The following is an 18,515-nucleotide window of genomic DNA, read 5'->3' on the forward strand; positions in this document are numbered from 1 at the left end:
AGTTGTATGAGGCATCTTTTTTGTCTCACAATTTTGTGGACCTAGATTTTTGTGGACCCAGAAGTGTAAGATTGGGGTCCACAAATTTGTGAGACAAAAAGGAACCTCACACAACTAATGTCAGTTGTATGAGGTACACAATAAAACTTCTCGTGGTCGAACACATTCCTTTTCTACTATTTTCACTTTATTATTTTGATAATACGTGTCCAAACTTTTTAAGCATTTATTGTATAACCATAAGAGACTTTGATTTTTTAGATCGGAAAAGGGTCAAAAATACCCCTTTACTATATGAAAAAGATTATTTATATCCTCCGTTATACTTTCGGACCATTATAGTCCCCGACGTTATAAAACTGGTGCAAAAATACCCCTCTTCCGTTAGAGATTTCCACCATGGCAGCACCATCCTAGTTGGCATGATATTTTGGTGAGATGGACGCCATGTGGAATGCCACCTCAGCACTCTAGCCCATTTTAGCCCTCCTTTCATCTAAACCACGACTATTTTTTTTAATGTTTTCCACTCACCACCTCCATTAACAATCAACTTCAGCAATCTTGTTATCCCTCGTTTTACTACTATTAACAAAATCATTTTTCTTACCTTTCATCACAGTTGCCCAACTCTTCTTTAACATATAGCACCAAAATAATCTTCATCACAATTTTTATCCTCTCCATCCGTGACCCAAAATCGAGAGTGTGATTTGAAACTGCTAGAATTCATATGTGCACTTTGGGAAGGTTTAAGCTTTCATATGTCTGTTCAAAATATTTCTCAAGCACACCCAGTTCCAAAGCAGTGGTGCTAAAGGATTCCTTTAAAAAAAAATTAAAGAGAATTTTACAAAAGAAAATCCCATTATAATATGTTTAAGCTTATTCAATTTGGTAACACTACTACTAACCCGTGAAAATGCAAGTTGGTACTTATGCTATTTGAACTCTACAAATGATAATTTGAAACTCTTGTTAGCATCTGGGATTGTAATGATTAAAGAGGCCCTTATACTTATGTTAAGAATGTTACCAATTTCTCTGTTTTGTCCAATAATTGCGAAGGTAATTGCGGATAATGGTTTTTTTCACCTTGAATTGTTAGAGTTTTAAATTGTGCGTTTAATGGATTAGTACTGTTGTAGCTTCAGTTATTTACAATTTGAAATACAACAAAAAAAAACTCAAAAGAATTGGGTGAAGATAGGCGGGTGGGGGTGGGGTGGGGTGGGAGGGGGAACTGTGGGAGATGGTGGAAGAAGGCATGAGAGGAGGGGCAAAAATGGTGTTGGGTAGTGAGGTGGTATGTCATGTGGCATCCACCTCACCAAAATATCAGGCCACGTAGGATGATACTGCCATGGTGGAAGGCTCTGACGGAGAAAGGGTATTTTTGCACCAATTTTATAACGTCAGGGGTTATAATAAACCGAAAGTATAACGGAGGGTATAAAAGATCATTTTTATATAGTAGAGAGATATTTTTGACCCTTTTCCCTTTTTAGATTATTTAGATGAGTTTTATTAATGGGAATGACACAACATTATGGTCAACTATATATTTCATCATTAATTAAATAGTTAGCACTTTGATTCTTTCACATGAATTATGAATACTTTGATTCTTTCATATGAATTATGAATTTATGATGGGCTCAAATTGAAAATTAAATTATTCACAAAAACTTATTTTAATATTCAACGATACCCACTTTCTAGGAAAATTTTATTTTGTGTCTCATACAACTGACACAATTGTATGAGGCAACTTTTTTGTCTCACAATTTTGTGAACTCAAATTTCTGTGGATTCAGAAATATAAAATTAGGGTCCACAAATTTATAAAATAAAAATGAGCCTCATATAACTAGACACAAAATAAAACTTCTCCACTTTCTAGCTTTTCCCCGAAGGGGTGCCACACACGCTCCTAATTTCCCAACCAAACAAGGAAAGGGCGCAGAAAGATAGCTTTAGCGTGTTGTTTTGGTGCACTACACGTCATCAGGACACGTGTCATTATATAATAGGGCAATCCCACGAGGCGGTTTCGTCTTGAGTCGGCCATAGCGTCCATAAAAGGAGGCTCTCCCGTGCTGGTTTCTCCATCATTCATCAGATTAATCTTCTTTACTTCTTTCATCGGCTTCATATTTCTCTCTCAAGGTTTGAGAATTTCCTCAATTTCTCGCTTTAGCAGTTCTTTTTTATTGAATCAACGATTTGGGTATCTAAAGCCCTAATTTTGAAGTTCATTGTTTTAATTGTTTGTTGTTGTTATTATATAATTACAGATGCAGATCTTCGTGAAAACCCTAACCGGAAAGACCATCACTCTTGAGGTCGAGAGTTCCGACACAATCGACAACGTAAAAGCCAAAATCCAGGACAAAGAAGGAATTCCCCCAGATCAGCAAAGGCTTATCTTCGCCGGCAAGCAGCTTGAGGACGGCCGTACCCTCGCCGATTACAATATCCAGAAGGAGTCTACCCTTCACTTGGTCCTCCGTCTCCGAGGTGGGATGCAGATCTTCGTCAAAACCCTCACCGGCAAAACAATCACCCTTGAGGTCGAAAGTTCTGACACCATCGATAATGTCAAGGCCAAAATTCAGGATAAGGAGGGAATTCCACCAGACCAGCAGAGGTTGATCTTCGCCGGCAAGCAGCTCGAGGATGGCCGTACCCTCGCCGATTACAACATCCAGAAGGAGTCTACCCTTCACCTTGTCCTCCGTCTCCGTGGTGGTATGCAGATCTTCGTCAAAACCCTCACAGGCAAGACCATCACCCTTGAGGTCGAGAGTTCTGACACCATCGACAATGTCAAGGCCAAAATTCAGGATAAGGAGGGCATTCCCCCAGACCAGCAGAGGTTGATCTTCGCTGGCAAGCAGCTCGAGGATGGCCGTACCCTAGCTGATTACAACATCCAGAAGGAATCGACCCTTCATCTTGTCCTCCGTCTCCGTGGTGGTATGCAGATCTTCGTCAAAACCCTCACCGGCAAGACCATCACCCTGGAGGTTGAAAGTTCTGACACTATTGACAACGTCAAGGCCAAGATCCAGGACAAGGAGGGGATTCCCCCAGACCAGCAGAGGCTGATCTTTGCAGGAAAGCAGTTGGAAGATGGTCGCACCCTTGCAGACTACAACATTCAAAAGGAGTCCACCTTGCACTTGGTGCTGAGGCTGAGGGGAGGAATGCAGATCTTCGTGAAGACATTGACTGGGAAAACCATCACCTTGGAGGTGGAGAGCTCTGACACCATCGACAATGTAAAAGCTAAGATCCAGGACAAGGAGGGTATCCCACCGGACCAGCAGAGGTTGATCTTTGCTGGGAAGCAGCTCGAGGATGGAAGGACCTTGGCTGACTACAATATCCAGAAAGAGTCAACCCTTCACCTTGTCCTCCGTCTCCGTGGTGGTTTCTAGGTTGCCTGTTGGTGATGTCGTTGTGTTGTGTTGATTGGCTGTGTCTGTTTCTAGTTGTGGTTGTATGTGCTTTGTCTATTGAGGTCTCGAAGTCGTTCTATTCTGTTTCTGTTCGCTTTTCTTTTTATGTTCTCTGTTGTGAATAAAGATTCTGAATTCTGTCCTAATGTCTAGTTTTTGTGCTCTTTGTTGGCAGTAAATGAACTTTCCTTTATTTTATCCAAATGGAGTTGATATACATCGTCATTGAGCTCCATCTTCTGTTTGATGATTGTTGACGGTGAACCACCAGTTATAATTATCACCTTGAAATCCACAAGAATGTCAGGAATGTGCGTTTTAAAAGAGAAGAAACTAGTTGATTGTCTGTTTCCTTTTTATGCCATTGTAAATGGAAGACGAGAACTCTGAATTTTTACATCAACTTTGTGCTGCTGGTAAATCATGCTTGGTTCTTGCAAGGCCTTTGTTTCCTGGCATCTAGCTAAAGATCAATTCAATAAGGTTATTGAGCTTCGACCTTGATGGATCTTTGGTTCTCAGTTCGTTCTTTAAACATAAAGCTATCTTGCATATTTTTTTCCTGCTGTGGAGTTAACTTTTGGTTACCATCCAGAAAGATCCACTTTTACTTTTCGCAATGCCGGAGTAGCTTGCTACCTCTCGTCAATTTTTGAACTGGAGACCCTCAAAACAATGTAGGACATTAGATTTGAACTAGCTAAGCTCTCATTTGTGGTCAATGCCAATAAGACACTCTTTCGACGTACTCCAGGTAACAAGAAAAAAATATCAACTTCATAATGGACAGCTTCCAATGAGGATGTGAGGTTATTCTAATAACCAGCTGTTGTTACACATCAGATCATCATCTGGAATGGAGCAATGAAGCGAATTGGTTGGGGGCATCCCTCCAGTCTTCACCATCTCTTTCCCTTCAAATCCTTTAACATATACTAGTAGTCGTACCCGCGCACTCAATATTAAAAAAATATTTGTTATTTTGTTAATTTTTCGATGTTACATTTGGAATTATCACAATTATTTGATTATCCTATTCTATATATAAATAGAATAGATATTGTCTAAATTTTAATAAATAAAATCTCCATTAAATTAAGGGGACTTATATAGTCATCAAATAATTTTTTCGTTATGTATTTTTATTTATCCAATATTTAGTATAATTATATTGTTAATAGAAATTATGACACTTGTCATTATAACATTTCTTTGCTTCTCCTATATATATATATATATATATATATATATATATATAGATTTTTTGACTTTCCTATTATATATATTATATATTATATATTATACATATATTATATTTATTATATATTATATATATAAATAGATTTTTCTTTTTTATTTTAAAATAATTTTAGAATTCCAATTTGAAACTACTTCCCGATTTGAATTAATAATTCATTATTTTATTTAATTTTGTTTTTTATTTTAAAATTATTTTTAAACTCCAACTTGAAACTACTTCCCGATTTGAATGGGTAGTTTTTCTTTTCTTTTTTTGTTTTTTTATTGGTAATTTTTTTTTTGCTTTTTATTTTAAAATAATTTAAAAACTCAAACTTGAAACTATTCCCATCCAGTTTGAATGGGTAGTTATTTTTTATATATTTATTTTTCGTTGTTTTTTAATCATATTTAATTATACGATATCTATATTTATTAATCCAAATAAAGTAATCAATACTATATATATATATATATATATATATATATATATATATATATATATATANCTACTCCCACCCAATTTGAATGGGTAGTTATTTTTTATATATTTATTTTTCGTTGTTTTTTATCATATTTAATTATACGATATCTATACTTATTAATCCAAATAAAGTAATCAATTACTATATATATGTGTGTGGTAGTTTTTTATTTTATTTTATTATTTTCGTTTTTTATATGTATATTATATATAAATAGATTTTTCGTTTTTTTATTTCAAAATAATTTTAAAACTCCAATTTGAATTGGTAATTTATTATTTTTTTTAATTTCGCTTTTTTATTTTAAAACTCCAACTTGAAACTACTTCCCAATTTGAATGGGTAGTTTTTCTTCTCTTTTTTCGTTTTTTTATTGGTAATTTTTTTTTTGCTTTTTATTTTAAAATAATTTAAAAACTCAAACTTGAAACTACTCCCACCCAATTTGAATGGGTAGTTATTTTTTATATATTTATTTTTCGTTTTTTTATTATATTTAATTATATGATATCTATATTTATTAATCCAAATAAAGTAACCAACTAATATATATGGTAGTTTTTTATTGTATTTTATTATTTTCTTTTTTGATATGTATTTAAATTCAAAAATAAGTAACCAATAACTAATTATAAACTAAATAACTAATTAGTAACTAATTATGCTATTTGGCATTTTTTTAGGCTGACACTTGGCTTAAGGAGAGAGCTTTTTCCTCTCCTTTTAATAATATAAAGATTGTGAATGTGCATCTTTCATTCTCCATTTTTTTTTTTCCTAATAAAATTTTTAACAGCTGGGTTTAACAGGTGTAAGTGTTTATGCAGTGTAGGTTTGGATTGTTCTTTTCTCTTGTCTGTTTGATGGTTTGAAGAATCACTAATACAGGAATCTGTTTGATGGTTTCAAGAATCACTAATACAGGAGTGTGATGAGATGGAAGTGGCTGTGATAGAGTGATATCCAGTTCAGATGAAGTTCCAAAAGGTCGAGAATAGACCCTTTTTAGGGGCAATATGTCGTGGAGTATTGTGGCTTGTCGGATATATACTTCCTTCTTACTTTATTACCTATTTTATGCTTAGAGTTGTAGTATTGTTTGATTAGCTTCATCATGCTCGTGGATGTAAAGCCTGGATCGGCAGTTTCTTTTTATTTGGCTACTGATTATAATGTGAATTTTGTAGTACTTGGATATTTTGGGATGTTCTAATCCTATCTGGACATTGGTGGCAGCAGTTCATATTGTTCATCTTTTGTAGGCCTTCTCTTTGTAGGTGGTGAAGATGAGAAGTATGGACGGTCTCCCTCCACAATTGATTGGCTTCATACAACATCTATTTAACCTCCTTCTGTTCTATTTTTTTGGTTGCTTCTGAAGTGCTAGCTGGTCCTATGCTCTAGTCAGCGTCTTGGTTGTTGAGCAAGTTCTTGATTATTTGGTGGGGAACAGTTGAAGGACAGCTGCACCCTAGTAGAATGCGACACTAGGAAGGAGTATACCCTTCACCTTGTGGTCCATACCTGTGGTTGCATGTAGATTCTGATAAAGACCCTCACTGAGAAGACCTTAAAACTGGAGGTTGAAAGTTCCAACACGATTGACAGCATCAAGGCCAAGTTCCAGAGCAAGGAGGAAGTTTCCCCAGGTAAGCCGAGGATGATCTTTTCCAGCAAGCAGCTTGAGGGTGATGCATTCTTGTTGTCTAGATCATCCAGAAGAATCCTTCATCTTGGCCTACAAGGAGGGAGTTCCACTAGATAAGTGGAGGTCGATCTTTGCACTGAGAATGGGAGGATTTTTTACAGGGAAGCGGCTTGAGGGAGGGTGATGCATTCTTGTTGTCTACATCATCCAGAAGAATCCTTCATCTTGGCCTACAAGGAGGGAGTTCCACTAGATAAGTGGAGGTCGATCTTTGCACTGAGAATGGGAGGATTTTTTACAGGGAAGCGGCTGAGCATGGAAGACTTTCACTGGCAATAACATCCAGAAGAAGTCAACTCTGTACCTTGTCCTCTGCTCCGTGGTAGCTTCTATCCTGTTATTGATGGTCGTTATGTTGTGTTGGATCTCGTTACTGTCCGTTTAGTCGTCTGTTGCTTTTCATGATGTGCGGTACCGTATGGGAAATTGGACTTGAATTTTTTTTGTGGTTCTATTCATTATGACTTCTGTTTCTCTGTTTTGTGAATAGGTGAAAGGATGCATATCTTGAATGTGAAGTGGCGGTGCTCCCTTGGTGGCAGTTTGTGAATTTATCTTTCTCCCCTCTTTCACTGCAAGGCGGCTGATCTACATTGCCTTTGATGGCATTTCCTGCTTGATAATTGACGGTCAGGTATTCACCCAGAAACTAGAGGAGATGCATTCCTTGTAGGTTCTGTTATTGTCAGAAAGAAGTGCGTGAATCTCCCCTGGTATATTTGTTTGTTGTTTGTATGATTGCCCTTGTTTTGTTTTCATTCCTTTTTAGTTTTCAATCAGTAGAGGAAAAGACCATGTTGATGAGGATCTGTTCTCTTCTTTGGTGTCAACTCTGCTGGGATTCCGGTGGTCGTGCTTTCTACATTTCTGGCTTTGTTACTTGGCGTCTAGCTTAGATTGATTCAATAGCATCGTGAAGCTCCCAGCTTGTATCTTCAAGTATTGGAATCTTTGATCTACTTTCTCACTAAGGAAATCCCACGACCTCGACAGTTGTGAAGTTTACTTGAATTTGTAATCAACTGGACAAGGCAGACTTTGATGATTAAATGTGCAACGAGAGAAGCATAGCAAACGAGCATACTGGTCATCTAGTGACAAGTACAAGGCAATTTAATAATCAGAACTGCTTGCAATTTTTCTGGTGATGAGGGTGGACGTTGCATACATTTATGATAACGTTGATCTGAATGGGAATGTCCAAATCAGAATATCTGAATGGGAATGTCCAAATCAGAATTTCTGAATCTATACGAGGAATTTGAGCTGGAGGAGGCCAACTGTATTTATCCGAGTATGATGTTTATGCTGTACTGACAGTTACCCATGCTTGGAGCCTGCTGATTCTGTGGGCTCCAATGGCAACTATTGAAGCACACGAACTAACTCAACACCTATTGAGGTGCACCAGTTGGTCTTCTTTATCACTTGTACTTCAAATAGAGTTTAGGAATGCAAGCTATATGATGTATAACTTAAACAGTTAGAGACCACTGGTTAAGCTGTTTGTGCAGCTCTGTTTTTCTGACGTGAGTGTGCTGAGTTATGCATGGCTGTGTGAAGTGAAACCAACTCCCAATTTCCATTCTCATGCCATATCTTTGCTTTCAAGTCTTGCTTCCTGTCTGACGTCGCTATTTCATATATTTTCCTCTAAGCTAAATTTCTCATTTACAATTGCATTTCTGGCAGAAGACATCGTCTAGAACTGAATGATCGCTGGCAACACACTGTACCTTATCCTCTTCTCCATGGTGGTTTCTAAACTGTTTGTGATGGTCTTTATGCTGTATTGAGTCTCTTTTCTGTCGTTTGGTTGTCTGTTGATTTTCATGATGTGTTGTGTCCAATGGGAAACTGGAATCATATTTCGTAGTTCTGTTCATTGTTGCTGTATCGTGAATAAGCAAGAAGATTGTGGTCTGGAATATCGAGTCTCTGTGCTCTTTTGGTGGTAGTTGGTGAATTTATCTTGCTCCCCTCTTTAACCAGTGATACAGCTGATCTACATTCCCTTTGATTCTGTCTCCTGCTTGATACTTGATTGTCTGTGTTCACCTAGAAAACCAAAGGAGATGCGATTCTTGTCAGATCTGGTATTTGTCCGAAAATAAGTGCTCAAGTCTCCCCGAGCATATTTTGTGTGATTGTTGTTGTTTTGTTTGTTTTATATCTTCTTTTTAGAAAACAGGAGAGCAGAAGGTGACAATTAGATCGCTTTTTTTAGAGAACAGGAGAGCAGAAGACAGTATTGACGACGATGTGACAATTAGAGTAACGAGGAGAGCACTATGTACCTCTATTCTCTTCGTTGTATTAACTCTGCCGGGCTTCTGGTAATCATAGGCTTTTTTACTTGCGTCTGGGTTAAGACTGATTAATGTCGTGGAGCACCCAGCTCAAGTACATCAGTCCTGGCAAGGAGGGAATTACCCTTTGGTCAGTAGAGACTGATCTTTGCTAGCAAACAACTTGAGGATGGCCGCTTCCTTGTGGACTACAATATCCAGAAGGAATCGATCCTTCGCCTTGGCCAACGCCTCCGTGGTGGAATGCAAATTTTCTTGAGGACATCAAGTGCAAATACCATCAATCTGGGATGCAGAATCCAATACCACGACAATATGAAAGCTAAGACTCAGGATAGGGAGGGAATTCCACCAGTTAGAAGGATCTTTTGCAGGGAAGCAGCTGAGAAAGGACTTCCGCTGACAACAACATCCAGAAGAACTCCGTACCTTGTCCTCAGTTCCATGGAAGCTTCTAACCTGTTAGTGATGGTCGTAATGTTGAATCCGGTCTCCTTTATGTCTGTTTGATCATCCGTTGCTTTTCATGATGTGTTGTGTCCAATGGGGAACCTGAAATGTGGCGTGGTTCATTCATTATGACTTTTGTGTTTCTGTGTTGGGAATAAGCAAGTGGATTGATATCTTGAATGTCAAGTTCTGCATGTAGTTGGTGAATTTATCTTGCTCCCCTCTTTCACCACTGATGATGCAGCTGATGCCATCTCCTGCGTGATAATTGATGGGTCTCACCGAGAAAACCAAAAGAGATGCATATCTTGTTGGTTCTTCCGACAGAAGTGCTCAAGTTTCCCGTTACGTGTGATGCCTTTTTTTGTTTCAATGAGGAAAGCAGAAAACGATATTGACAACGATGAGACAGTCGAAGTAATGAGGACCACTATGTGCTGCTATTCTCTTCTTTGGTATCAACTCTACTGGATTTGTGGTAATCGTAGGCTTTGTTACTTGGCGTGTGGCTCAAGATTGATTAGCGATGTCGTGGAGTTCCCAGCTCAAGTCCAGCATTCAGGACAAGGAGGGTATTTCTCCTGGTCGACAGAGGTTGATCTTTGCTATCAAGCAGCTTGAGGATGGCTGCATTCTTGTGGACTATAATATCCAGAGCAAATCGATCCTTCGCCTTGGCCTATGCCTCCCGCGGCGGAATGCAGAATTTTTGAGAACATCAACTGGGAAGACCAGAGAGGCAATACCATTGACAATGTGAAAGCTAAGACTCAGGATAAGCAGGAAATTCCACCAGGTGACTTGAGGTTGATCGTTGCAGCGAAGCACCTGAGAATGGGAGAGTTTTTTGCACTGAATCAGCTGAGAATGGAAGGACTTCCGCTGACAACAACATCCAGAAGATATCAACTCCGTATCTTGTCCCTGGTTCCATGGTATGTAACCTGTTAGTGATCGTTTTGTTGTGTCCTGTCTTGTTTCTGTCCGTGTGGTCATCTGTTGCTTTTCATGATGTGCATGGCCAATGGGGAACTGCAACTGAAATTTTCGTGGTTCTGTACATTATGACTTTTGTGTTTCTGCGTTGTGAATAAGCAAGACGATGGATAGCTTGACTGTGTGAGGTTCATTATGGCCAGTAGTTGGTGACTTTATCTTTCTCCCTTCTTTACCATTGATGCAGCTGATCTACATTAACTTTGCCTTCGATCCCATCGCCTACTTGATACTTGATGGTCAGCATTCACCTAGAAAAGCAAAGGGGACTCATATCTCGTCAGTTCTGTTATTGTCAGGAAGAAGCGCTCAATTCTGCCTATTTATTTGTGTGATTGCTCGTCTTGTTCTGCTTTTCCTCTTCTTTTTTTTCCTTCTTTTTTCTAATCAGAGTGCGGATGACGATATTGATAGTGATGAGGTTACAGTAACGAGGAGAGCACTATTTACCTCTATTCTCCTCTTTGATATTAATTATGCTGGGCTCCCGGTTCTCATAGGCTTTGTTATGTGGCGTCTAGCTTAAGATTGATTCAGTAGCTTCGTGGAGCTCCCAGCTTGTTCGATTTACTTTCACACTAAGGAAATATCACGCCACAGTACTGTTGTGATTAATAAAGCAGATTTTACTGATTGGAACTGCAACAAGTGACTCATAACAAACTACCTTACTGGTCTCTAGTGACGAGTACAAGGCCAATAACCAACACTCTGTTGTAATTTTTTGTGTATGATGTTTAGCCTGCATACATTTTGGACAACCTTGATCTGAACGGGAATCACCAAATCAGAATTTCTGAATCTGGACTGGAAATTGAGCAGTACGAGGCTGACGGCTGTGTATCCCATTATGAATAATCCTAGTATGAAGTTGATGCTGTACTGACAGTTATTCGAGCCTGCTGATGCTGTTGACTCCATCTCGTGAAGCACACTACTTGGGAACTCTTTATGGAGCTTATCATCTATTGAGGTGCACCACTTGACTTTCCTGTCTCTTTTCCTTCAAATGGAGGTTCACATATTTTGTGAATGTCTGTTTTTATTGGCAGGGAAGTGAGCTAAATCTCTGACTCTAATATTTAAGAGACAAATGGATAAATTGTTTATGCAGTGGTATTTTTCAAGGTAGAACCTTGGATTGTTCTTTTTCTGTGATCCTTTCTAACTTAAGTTTCAAGAACCATATACAGGAGTGATGAGATATACATGTCTGCATGAAGGAACCAACTCCGATATCATTTTCTCGCGTATCTTTTCGTTTCAAGTCTTGCTTTCTCTCTTACTTTGCTATTTCATATGTCTTTCTCTAGCTAGTTCTCGTTTACAATTGTTTTTCTTGCAGAAAACATTGTCTACAATTGAAGCGGAAAACAACATCAAGCAGAAGCCAACAACTGTGTACCTTGTCCTCCATGGTGGGCGGTGGCTTCTAACCAGTTATTGATGGTCGTTATGTTGTGTCGGGTGTCGTTACTTTCCGTTTAGTCGTCTGTTGTTTCTCATGATGTGCAGTGTCGATTGGGGAACTGGAGTTGAATTTTCGTGTGGTTCTGTTCATTGTGACTGTTGCATTTTGGTGTTGTGAATAAGCAAGAGGATGCATATTTGAATGTCTAAGCTGTGCTCTTTTGGTGGTAGTTTGTGAATTTATCTTGCTCCCCTTTCACCATTGATGGAACTGATCTACATTTCCTCTGATGCCACTCCTGCTTGATAATTGATGGTCAGGTATTCACCTAGAAAAACAAAGGAGATACATATCATGTCACTTCTGTTATTGTCAGAAAGAAGTGCTCTCTTCCCTGGTATACGTGTGATTGCCCTTGTTCCGTTTTTCCTTTTTTTTTTTTTTTTTTCAATCAGGAGAGCAGAAGACGATTTTGACAATGATGAGAGGAGAGGATTATGCACCTCTATTCACTTCTTTGGGGGCTGTTTGGTTATTATGCTTAGCATTCCTAGCTTTTACTATGCGTCTAGCTTAAGATTGATTCGACAACATCAGGTCCCAGCTTTTATCTTCACTTCAAGTATTGAATCCTAGATCTAATTTTTCAGTTAGGATATCTCACGACCTTGGTGGTACGTGTAACTCACAGTGAGTTTGTGTTCAATCGCGACAAGGTAGACTTTACTGATAAAAACTGCAATAAGAGACGCGTAACAAGCTTACTTACTGGTTTTCTAGTAATAAGTATAAGGCAATTTAATAATCAACACTGCTTCCAACTTTTTTGGGATAAGGTTCGACGCTGCATACATTTCAGACAACCTTGATCCGAGTGACGTCTCTAAATCATTTTTTCTGAATCTCGAAGAAATTCGAGCACCACGAGGCTGACGGTAATTATCTGTTGCCAGAATCTTCTTTTACGGTCAGCGCCTCTTCACCGTCTCTCTTTCAGTGAACACTTTTTCATTGCTGATGTGTGTTTTCTCCATTGGTTTTGTTTGCCGCATCAACAATAAGTTGAACATGGGTTAGAATTATCATATTTGTGTTGAACAGACACATTTTGACAGCATAAGGTGCTTAATAGGTCAGGCTCTTGGATGTATTTCTTCTCTCTTTTTTGGTGCAACATGGCCCTTGCAAATGACATTGTGGCCATGGTTGACTTTCTGAGCTCACTACACAATTTGTAATGTGGATCCACTGCAATTATCTCTACCACACTTTTTTGCTGCTGATATTATTAATATAATACTTTTAACAATCGAAAAAATAGGTTGAGCTCTTCGATGTCTAATTAAAAAATCCTAAACCAGCCTAAAAGGCCGTTGTTTGTTTATTCTGCCTTTGATATATTGAACTAGAAAAAAGAGCTATGGATAGTATTTGATCGTCGCGCTTTTTAACTAGAAAAAGGAGCTATGGATAGAATACGATCGCCGTGCTTTAACGTATACTACTTGATGTTTGAAATGTTGATTGTCAAAATCAATTTTATGACTGTTAACAATTTTAGGGATTCAGATTAGAGTTAAATGTTCGTATGGTGTATGAAATCTTGTTAAAGCTTAAATTAGTTACAAACAGGTAAGTGGATGCTTGAACAATATTCTGGTGCAAAACTAAGTGAGATACCCTGTCTTGTTTTTTATTTTTATTTTGACTCTTATCAATTTCTTTCATTGTCATACTAAGTTGTTTTCCTGTCTTGTAATTTTCTTTTAGCGGAAATTTGATTACGGCAGCCTTTTTTAATGTATGCGGTAACAATTTAACTGAAGCCAATGGGTCTGTGATCAATGGTTATTTGAAAGTTGTCAGATTGAATGGTGTTGACCAATTCCGTAAACGAATTCATGGCAGATTCTCTGCAATGTGCACTGTCATGTTGTATTCTCCTTTTGTTTGTTAATATGCGATTAGGGGTTATAGACATAGCATAATCCCCCGCAATGGCGGACCTATTAAGAAAAGAAAGGCTTTGGGAGTCATGCAGTGTGATGTCTTATTTTTTCTTTTCTTTTTTTTCTTCCCGAGGAGAATTACGTAACAGAGCTGAGCAATCAATAAAAAATGACCCCGCAAAGGGCTGCCCGACAGAGGGGTTATTTCTCAACTTTGTTTTCATTATAAGATTATCAGAATAAGAGATGATTTTTTGGCTATTGGTTTAATCATTTGGTATTTAATATCCACTAGCACGATTACTCGAATTCGTTGCCATGACAAATTTTTTAGCTTTGAAGGTTTGAACCCCCCCCCCCCGTTTTTTTTTTTTTTTTTTTTTTTATGAAGCAAAATGATATTCATAATAGCAAACGAGTACATAAGAGAGTTGGCTCAATACGTGAGTGACTAAACATCAGGGAGTTCACAAAATTTGAAAATTTGTCAACTCTATTTAGAGGGGAACTGAATAAATTAACGGAGTTCCAATATAGCCCCTTATTATTGTTTGGTGGTTAATATTATATTAATTCAAATTATATGAGAATTTGGTGATACAAAGTAAAAGCGAAATTACTCAAAACTGTCAGTCCATAAACAATTTTAACCAAAACTAGTCCAAAATTAAATGTTTTCAACCAAAACTAACCCAGTATTTACCAGAAAAAGCTCGATGTTAATCCGAATCATTTTTAATTAGTGTCAGTTTCAGAGCATATAGTAAGGTAAAGTGAGCTTTAAGAATCAAGTGCCTTAATTCGATTAACGTTAATTTGTTGGATAAGGTCGAAGAATCAAATTGAAAATGTCACCGACATCATTGAAGCTTGTTTAAGCTCGAATTCAAAATTTAGGTTTTTGAAATTAGAATTTATTATGAGTGGGTATTGTTGGAATAAATTGGGTATATCTAAAGGGGTGTGAATTTTAATTTTTGGATGATTTGGTGGAGATTTTAGGTGATTTGAATTGGAATTTGAGCGAAATTTGAAATGCACTAGATGAACATGAAAGAAGATGGTGTGTGTATCTTACTGTGTATCTCTGTGTACCTATATGTGAGATAAATGTTTCATTCGTATGGCATAGAGAAAATTTTTTGTACTCGATTTTAATTACGAATTTTGACTCAAAACTTGTTCAAATCACCTTAAATTTCGTATATTAACATCTATATGTTTTCAATGAATTTCAATCATACTCGTCGAAAAAAGTCCCTTTTGCTTAGGTTTTTGTAATCTTGTATATTTTTTTGTGTATTTCATCTTGATATTTCTTTCCGTCTTTTATCTAATGTTGCTGATTACGCTTAAAAATATGTAAGGAAATCTTTGGGAGAAATTCAAAAATAGCCAGATTTACCACTGGTCGTTGAAAAATAGCCAAGTTGCAAAAGTCATCGAAATTTAGCCACTTTAAATCTGAGCGAAAACACTGTTCAAAATCCGGAAAAATACGCCTGCAAATTTTACGGGAGTTCCAGCATAAGTATGCTTGAACTCCCGCAAATTTTACGGGAGTTCAAGCATAATTATGCTGGAACTCCCGCAAATTTTATGGGAGTTCCAGCAAGTATAATTGTCCAGTATAATATACTGGAGTTTGGAGCACTGATGCTCCAGTCTCCCGCAAATTTTACAGGAGTTAGCAAAGTATACCGGTCCAGCATAATATGCTGGAGTTCGTACACAAATGCACCAGAACTCCCGTATATTATACTGGACCGGTCCCTGTTGCAGCAAAATAGTGGCTATTTTTCATTGACTTGATAAACGCTGGCTATTTTTCATTGACCAGTGTGAAAACTGGCTATACCATGATATTTTAACGAAATCTTTGTATTTGATTCTTGAAGAGAAAGAATCCTTATTTATGTAGGTTTTTAATTTTTGTATGCGCTTGGCTAGTTTTGGTAAGTATATGAAAAATGGCTAGAGATTGATAAGATTGGACTTATTTTAGGCATTTTCATAAGTTACTCATAGTAAAACTGTTGGAAGTTCGAAATTTTATTTTCAATCAAACACTTATTAAGAGCCTGTTTGGACATAAAATTTTTTTTATTTTTTTTGAAATTTTTTCACTTCTTTCGAAATTAGTGGTTGACCATAAAATTTTCAATTTTCACTTGAAGACGAATATTTTAATTTTTCGAAAATTTGAAAATCTTCAAAAAGTTGTTTTTCAAAATATTCATTCAGATCACTCACTTAAATTCAAAAACAACACAAAATTATATTCATGTTCAAATACAACTCTAATTTTCAAATATCATTTTTACTTGATTTTTTTTTTGAAATTCTACAATTATGTCTGAATGCCCACTAATTAAAAAATTATCAAAAATAAGGAAGATTGGGAGAACATGAGGCTCAGTATAGGTCCGACGAAGGCTTCCAATCAATTATCCGAGCAATATAAGAAGGTATAGGGGAATAAGAATAATGCTGAATAAGGTGTATTAGTAATGGAAGTATTAATAATGTATGAGTTAGTAATGCAGGCATTAGCTATGCAGAGGTTATTTCTCATCCATTGTTTGGTGTGGTGTATTAAAAATTAAAATTGCATATTTTTTAACAAAATTATTTGTTTACAACCCTCCTCCCCCCCCCCCCCCATATTCTTTAGCTTTAAAGTACTTTAAGAATAATTTGGCCTTTAACCATGCTAATACATGCATTAATAGCTTTGGTATTGCTAATACCATGGTTTGTTATGCATTAGCTATACATAGTATAATACCAAATATGATGTATAACTAATGCTTGTATTAGTTATACATAGATTAAAAAAGTAGCAAACAAGGTTTACTAATACACAAATTTAATGCATGTATTATTTTCTCTAATGCACTCTACCAAACGACCTCTCAATAATAAGGAATAAAAGAAATAGTGCTCTCACTTTAATGCTATCTATTGGAACATTATCTTTGGCACCATTTTGATTTTGTGTATTCTTCATCTTTTTCAAAAATTTAAATTTAATAAACAACATAATTATAAATTTGATTGTGATCCTTCCTGAATCATAATAATCAGTTAACAATTATTATTATTATTATTATTGTTATTATTATTATTATTATTATTATTTTTGTTTGAAGACTTTAGAACTTTGGGTGTGTTTGGTATGAAGGAAAATATTTTTCGATAATGTTTTCTAATTTTTTCATGTTTGGTTGGCTTAAATGTTTTGGAAAATATTTTCTTAATAAACTCATTTTCCTCCAATGTTTTCCCTATAAAAAACGGATTTTTCAAAATTCTTTTTCAATATTTTCCACCTTATTCCCCATCCCCATCAACCCACACCCACCCCACCCACGCTCACCCTAAATAGAACTAATATTAAAAGTACATTCTTTTCATGTTGTAGATAGAGTATTTTTTTCATTTCAACAAAATAAGTATATACTTTTCATAATATAGTTAAAATATTTTCTTTCATTTCAACAAAACGAATACTTTCTTTTCATGATGTAGAAAAAGTATTTTCTTTCATTTCAACAAACTAAGTATTTCTTTAAATGATATAGAAAAAGTATTTTCTTTTTTTCAACAAAACGAGTACTTTCTTTTCATGATGTAGGAAAAAATATTTTCTTTCATTTAACAAAAATGAGTAACTTCTTCTCATGATAAGAAAGGATACTTTCTTTTTCAACAAAATAAAGCATTTTCTTTATAGTTATCGAGCTCAAATTTTAACGTTGTTCTGGTATGAAAAAGTAAAGTAGCGCATTAGTTCCTTTGCGTTTGTGTAAATTTTGAAAAGAATAATTAAATTCTTGAAGAAAATAGTTCGGGATGGAAGGGGAGGGGGAGGGGGAAAAGAAGTACAGGAAACATGAGGATTTTGGGGAAGGTGGGTTGAGGAGAGTAGCATAAAAAATTATTTTTCTAAAAATATTTTATACTCTCTAACCAAACACTATAAAATATTTTTCGAATTTTTTTTTACTCACCAATCAAATAAGGAAAAATAAGTGAAATCACTTATTTTTCAGGAAAATATTTTTTATAAAAAATATTTTCCTTCGTACCAAACGAACCCTTTATGTCCTCAACACCAGAAGAACCTAGTTTGTTCCGAGGCTCCATGACTCCAAGGATTTTAAACCCAGACTCTGTTACTAAATTTATCACGACCCAAATCTGAATACTGTAACACGACACCCGATGAGATATACAATGGCTTTTTTGTATTCTGAAATGGCTTACTTGAATTTTTTCCGAACAGTATGCATGCAATATCTCATTAAGGAAAGTCAATTTTACATCTCAAAGTCTTTCTTTTATTTGGTGTATATTACATTTACTTATTGGTTCTTTGAATGCTTGCTTACTTCTAATAATGATAAAGTAATTCAAACCGAAAAAAGGAACATACACTTAAAAAATCGTATAAGAAAGTATTAGGTGAAGATACTCTTCATTACATGATATTGTGTTTGAC

At 36.3% G+C, this 18,515-nt stretch overlaps 1 protein-coding gene across 1 annotated transcript; it reads left to right on the top strand.

Moving 5' to 3' along the window:
• The first annotated feature begins 2,068 nt into the window (after positions 1 to 2,068).
• LOC109210367 (polyubiquitin) lies at positions 2,069 to 3,662 on the top strand. The gene is made up of 2 exons (XM_019373765.1): positions 2,069 to 2,169; positions 2,298 to 3,662. Exon 2 carries the CDS (start codon positions 2,298 to 2,300, stop codon positions 3,441 to 3,443), a length of 1,146 nt encoding a protein of 381 aa, XP_019229310.1. The 5' UTR covers positions 2,069 to 2,169; the 3' UTR covers positions 3,444 to 3,662.
• Positions 3,663 to 18,515: the final 14,853 nt, after the last annotated feature.

Source organism: Nicotiana attenuata, unplaced genomic scaffold (genome assembly GCF_001879085.1).
Source record: "Nicotiana attenuata strain UT unplaced genomic scaffold, NIATTr2, whole genome shotgun sequence".
NCBI classification, from domain to species: domain Eukaryota; kingdom Viridiplantae; phylum Streptophyta; class Magnoliopsida; order Solanales; family Solanaceae; genus Nicotiana; species Nicotiana attenuata.

Bases quoted from the DNA above. Each gene is read 5' to 3' on its own strand.
- LOC109210367 (XM_019373765.1), top strand. From the start codon at position 2,298: ATGCAGATCTTCGTGAAAACCCTAACCGGAAAGACCATCACTCTTGAG.